Raw genomic sequence first — 6,339 nt, forward strand, 5'->3', positions numbered from 1 at the left:
AAAATAATATATTTAAATAAAAAATATAATAAAAAAAAAAATAAAAAAAAAAAAAAAAAAAAAAAAAAAAAAAAAAAAAAAAAAAAAAAAAAAAATTAAAAATTATTAAAAAATTTTTTTTTTTTTTTTTTTTTTTTTTTTTATAAATAAATTAAAAAAAAAAAAAAAATACAATTATATTTTATATTTTAATATATATATTATAATAAGATATATTTATTATATATTTGATTTAGATAATATAAAAGTATAAAAATATATTGCATGCTTATGTTTTGGTTGAGCTATGTAACTGTGTGTTGATTTGTTTTGAATGAAAAATTATAACATTTTTTTTTTTTTTTTTTTTTTTTTTTCTTCAACATATTATATTTAATATAGAAAATAAAATTTTATATAAATATTTATTTATTATTTTACTAAATTTGATACACAGTATATTTTATAATATATAAAAAAATAATGGTTATGGACATATTAATATATTAATAGTAATTATATAGAGATTTTATCAATTTTTATACAAGAAAAAAAGTACAAATTTTTCTTTTTTTATGTATTTTCGGAAAAAAAATATATATTTAAATATATAATATATATATATATAAAGGATTATAAAAAAAAACATATAAATAAAACATTTTAAAAAGATATTTATTTTCAAGTTTGATTTTTAATACTAATTAATATTTAAACACTTTTTCTAATTCTTCATATTATAATTTTTTAATATTATTAAGGAAAATAAAAAAATACTTTTATATATGGTAATAAAATAAAAACTTAATATTATGTTTATATTATAATTGAACAAAATATAAAAGAGAAAAAAAATGGTATATAAGATTTTTATAGTTAATAATAATTCTTCATATTTATTATTATTTTCATTTTCTAATTATAAATTATATAAAACCATAAGTTTTATTATTTTTAAATTGATAAAAAAAAAAAAAATATATAAATAAATTTCAATATAACAACTATTTTTATGAAAAAATTTGTCACGGTATGCTTTTTTTATTCTAGAAACTTTTTTTTTTTTTTTTTTTTTTTTTTTTTTAATTACCCTATATTATTCAAATATTAATAAAAATTATAATTCCATTGAAATTAAAGAACAAAAAAAAAAAAAAAAAAAATTTTATTTTAGCTCTACAACATAAGGTATTTTATTTCTTTAAGAAAAGAATAAAAAATAATGCATTTATATATTAATATGTATTTTATTATATATATATGTATTATATTTATAAAAATAATACTCAACGGCGATAATAGTACAAATAATATATAGGCGGAAATGATAAAATAAAATAATATTATTATTAATATGTTTTATTATATATAATATAATTTATAACATACTAATATATTTTTTTTTATCCTGAATATTTATATAAAAAAAATTAAAATTCTTTCTTTTTTATTTTATTTTTTCATTTAAATATATAATCATACAATAAACAAAAAAATATTCATTATATATATATATATAGTTATATATATTTGCTTAATAAATTCAAATCCTTTAGTGTTCAATTTTAAAAATATTTGTTCAAATAACTTGAAAAAGTTTGCATACATTTTTTTTTTTTTTTTTTTTTTTTTTTTCTACATTTTAAGAAATAGAAAAAACATATAATTTAAATATTAGAAAGGGGATATTTGTTATAATGGGAAAAAGAGATAAAAAAAGTAAAGAAAAGAAAGAAAAGATAAAAATAAAAAAAGAAAAGCAGAAGCTTAAATCATTGAAATCAAAGAAGAAAAAAAATAATACATTAAGTGATGAAGATTTTGATACAATTTGTTTATATTATGAAAATTTAAATAAAAAGGATAAGTATGGGCATATCAATATAAATACGACTTCTAATAATACTTTTGTAGAATGTGAAAAACCAAGTCCTAGATCAAATTGTTCTATAACTTTTATTAATGATGAAGAATTTATTTTATTTGGAGGTGAATATAATGATAATAATGAATTAATATCATATAATGATTTATTTAAATATAATATTGTAAAAAATAAATGGAAATATTATTTTACTACTTCAAAAAAACCTAAACCTAGATGTTCTCATCAAACTGTTTATTTCAATAAAAAGTTATATATATTTGGAGGGGAATTATGTACAAATACTCAATTTTTTCATTATAATGATTTCTGGAGTTTTGATTTAAAAAATAATGTATTTGAAGAAATAGAAACTAAAAATATAAAAGATGCTAATAAACCATCTCCCAGAAGTGGTCATCGTATGATTTTGTGGAAAAATTATATTGTAATGTTTGGAGGTTTTTTTGATAATGGAAGATCCATAGATTATTTTAATGACTTATATATATATATAATAAATTCAAATAAATGGATAAACTTAACCAATGTATATATGGATTCTTTATTCAAAAGATTGACTGAAAATAATTCATCAAATAATGATAATAATCTTTCAGTTACATCCGAAAAAAAAAAAGACTCAAACAAAGGAAAAAATTCACAAATTTTAAAAAGTAAGTTTTTTAAAAATTTTGATTTAGACTCCTTTATGCCCTCTAAAAGGTCAAGTGTCTGTTTATTCACAGATATGAAATATCAAAAAATATATATATATGGTGGATATTCTCAAATAAAAAATACCGCAAGAAATGCTATAGGATTTTATTTTAATGATATGTGGATTTTAAATATAAATATTATAAATGAAGATAACATATCAGTAAATTTTAAGAAATTAAAAAAAAGTATTTTCCAACCATGTAAAAGGACTGGCTTTAGTACATGCATATATAAAAACACTCTCATTTTATTTGGAGGTGTATTTGATAAAAAGGTAGAAAATAATACAAAAAAAATAGATAATCCAAACAATAATAATAATAATAATATGTTAGAGGAATCATTAAACTTAAAGTCCCTTTTTTTCAATGATCTTTATTTATTTGATATGAAGAAAGAACATTGGTCCTACTTAAATCTAAAGAATAAAGAAGAAACAAAAGAATTAAACAAAACATCTAAAGAAAATAAAAAAAATGATGAAAAATTAGAGGCAAATAAAATAGGTAACAATATTAAGAAAGATAAATTTCCTCAAATGGAAGGAGAAATAAATTGTGAAGACAATAATAATAATAATAATAATAAATCTCAATCGAAATATGAAGATGCTTCAGATGGATATGTATCTAGTTGTTTTTCTGATGATAATAACGAAGATTATTATTCTAATGTGTTTGTTTATTTTGATGAAAATGGAAAAAGACAAACTATAAAAATAGAAAAAGAAGAAAAAAATAAGTCAAGCTATAATGAAAAGAAAGATTTTGATGATATGTTAAACGTGAAAGAAAACAATGATTATTTGAATCAATCATTAGATGAGGAAAAACATATAAAAGTAGATAAATTAATTGATAGTCATTCTGTTTTTCATCAAGCACAAAACATTACAACATGGAATGGAAATAAAGTTACAAAAAGTGTTGGAGATGAAAATGAACATTGTGAAAATATTTCTAACTTACCTTTAAATGAAACGATTCTTTATGTACCTTTAAAGGATATAACAAATTCTGAGAATTTTAAGTATTCACAAGAATTAAATGATTCCAAAAATATTATTGCAGTTGAACATATAAATGGTGTTGAAAATGTAGATGAAGAAACATGTAAAGAGGATTCACTTGATGAAGATATAAAGGATGATAGTAATTCTGACTTAGAGAGTAATAAAGAAGAGAAGAAGAAAAAATTCGTAATAAGTGAAGAAGAACCTATTGGAAGAATTAATAGTCATATATTTGTTCTTAACAAAAATTTATATGTATATGGTGGAATGTATGAATATAAGAATAATGAAATTATACTTAATGATTATTGGAAAATTAATATATTCAAAAGAGAAAAATGGGAATTATTAGATAAGGGTAATTTAGATGATATTTATTTGGAAGAATCTGATATGAGTTCCACAATTTCAATTAATGATGAAGATAAAGATGAGAGAGAAATAGAAGATTTAATTATTTGTAGTAAAATTAAAAAATTAGAAAAAAAAATAAAAGAGTTAGACAACGGATTAGGTTTAGATATTAAAGAGAATTTAAATGAATTCTTTTTAAGAACAAAAGATTATTGGTTAAAAGAATTGAATAAAATAAGTGAAACCAAAGAAAATAGAAAAGAAGCTTTTTTCTTATGTGAACAAAAATATAAAGTTATTAGAAAATATTATAATAAAATTCAAAAATATAAAGAATTATTAATGGATGATGATGACGAAAGAAGTATTAGTGAAACCAATTCAAGTGAACAAGAACAAAGTTCTAATTAGTTATATATGTATATATATATATATATATATTTATATTTATATATTTATATTTTTTTTTTTGATGTATACTTGTTTTTCTATATACAATAATATTAAAAGCTTTAAACAAAATATGCATATATTTATATTATATATATTTACATATTTTATTGTTTAAGTATATATCTATAAATCTATATATTTATATTTTAATGTATAATGATGGAGAAAATGATATATTATGAACAATTTTTTTTTGATGATATATATAGAATTTTTTTTTTGGGTACATTTGTTAAAATTTAAAATAATTAACATTTTAATTAAAATCAAAACAAATTTTTTAGAGAAGGTTATTATATCCTTCAATAAATGAGAAAATTGCCTTTTTAGAAAAAACATATTTAATAAGAAATATTAAAAAAAAAAAAAAAAAAAAAAATATATATGTAAATATAAATATATATATATATATATGAAAAAATAAAGGAAAGAAAAGAAAGGAAAATTTTTTTTATTCAGAATAATTAATAATATGAAAATATTAAGAATAAAGTGGGAAAAATACAAACACATATATATATTATATATATATCACATTTGTGTAATATTTTTTTCCAATAATATGAATTAATAATAAAGGGCTATTTACGATCATAATACATATAATCTAAGAAGAGAGCAAATGCTAAAAGCATCATTTTCCATTCAGGGTTTTGAACTTGTTCAAAGTCCAATGTATAATTATCAATATCACGTTTAACAAATTTGAGAAAAGGTACTTCTTTACGTAGGTGAGCAATTTTTTCTTTTGAATTTGCATCACGTAAAAAAAAGTTACTGTATTTAAATGGGCCCCATGGACAAGGGAATAAGATACTCATTTGGCAACAAGTATCATCCATATACATAATTTTATTATTAGAAGAATCAAATAAATTAAAATTATAAGAGCAACACTTATATGGAGCTTTAATAGTTCCAATAAGTTCTTTATTATTATTATTTGAAAAATCATACATTCTTATGGTAGGTCTATTAAAACAAAGAAAAGTACAGGTACAATCTTTTTCCATTAAAATGTCTGGTTTACTTATTTCTTTTCCATATGATAATACTACAAATTCTCTATCATCAAATTGTTGTTTTATTTTACAATTTTGAATAGGACTTAAAATACTCTTCCAATCATTTACAAACAATTGCATTTGTTGCTGAGGTGGGGGGACTATAGGATTATTGTAATTCATATTGTACATATTAGGGTTACGATAGGTGTAATTTATATTTGGTTGCATATGTATATTTTTCTCTTCCATTTTTTTCTTTTGTTTTTTTTTAAAAAATAATATTAAATTAATGTATTCTCAACGAATGTAACAAAATAAATAAATATAAATAAATATAAATACATATAAATACATATATATATATATATATATATATATATATATATATACACAATGGCACAAGTCAATGTATTTCTATGAGTATGTTTTATATGTATTTATATATTTAATTTTCAAAGTAAATAAATATACTTAATATGCATATTTTTTATTTTATTTTCTATATATGTATATATAACATTTTAAATATATATATGTTCTTTTTTTCTCCCCCAATTTAATTAAGAAATATATATATATATATTTTATTTTTTATATTAAACTAAATTTGTATTTATTTGGTTTTTTCATAAATTATGAAAATATTATATTGCATTAAAATATATAAACGTTGTATTAAAAATTTTTCTCATTCAAAAAAAATAATAATAAATAAATAAAATAAATAAATGAATAATATTTGATGTAAGTACGTTACGAGCACCTGGGAAATACCAAAAAAAAAAAAAAAAAAAAAAAAAAAAAATTTTATAAATTTAAATTTTATAAAAAATTTATTAAAAAAAAAAATATTTATTATATATATAAAATATTATAAAATATAAATAAAAATATATTTAATTGTTATAAAAAAATAATATTAAAAAAAATAAAAAAAAATAAATTTT

At 17.6% G+C, this 6,339-nt stretch overlaps 2 protein-coding genes across 2 annotated transcripts; one reads left to right on the top strand and one right to left on the bottom strand.

Annotated features, from left to right (window-relative positions):
- Nucleotides 1–1,676: 1,676 nt before the first annotated feature.
- On the top strand, nucleotides 1,677–4,343 carry PGSY75_1022600 (putative kelch protein; the record flags this gene model as incomplete). Its single annotated transcript, XM_018785998.1, has 1 exon — nucleotides 1,677–4,343. One exon carries the CDS (start codon nucleotides 1,677–1,679, stop codon nucleotides 4,341–4,343), a length of 2,667 nt encoding a protein of 888 aa, XP_018641615.1.
- Nucleotides 4,344–4,966: 623 nt separating this feature from the next.
- On the bottom strand, nucleotides 4,967–5,641 carry PGSY75_1022700 (putative phospholipid scramblase; the record flags this gene model as incomplete). The annotated part of the gene is made up of 1 exon (XM_018785999.1): nucleotides 4,967–5,641. One exon carries the CDS (start codon nucleotides 5,639–5,641, stop codon nucleotides 4,967–4,969), a length of 675 nt encoding a protein of 224 aa, XP_018641616.1.
- Nucleotides 5,642–6,339: the final 698 nt, after the last annotated feature.

Source organism: Plasmodium gaboni, chromosome 10, assembly GCF_001602025.1.
Source record: "Plasmodium gaboni strain SY75 chromosome 10, whole genome shotgun sequence".
NCBI classification, from domain to species: Eukaryota; Apicomplexa; class Aconoidasida; order Haemosporida; family Plasmodiidae; genus Plasmodium; species Plasmodium gaboni.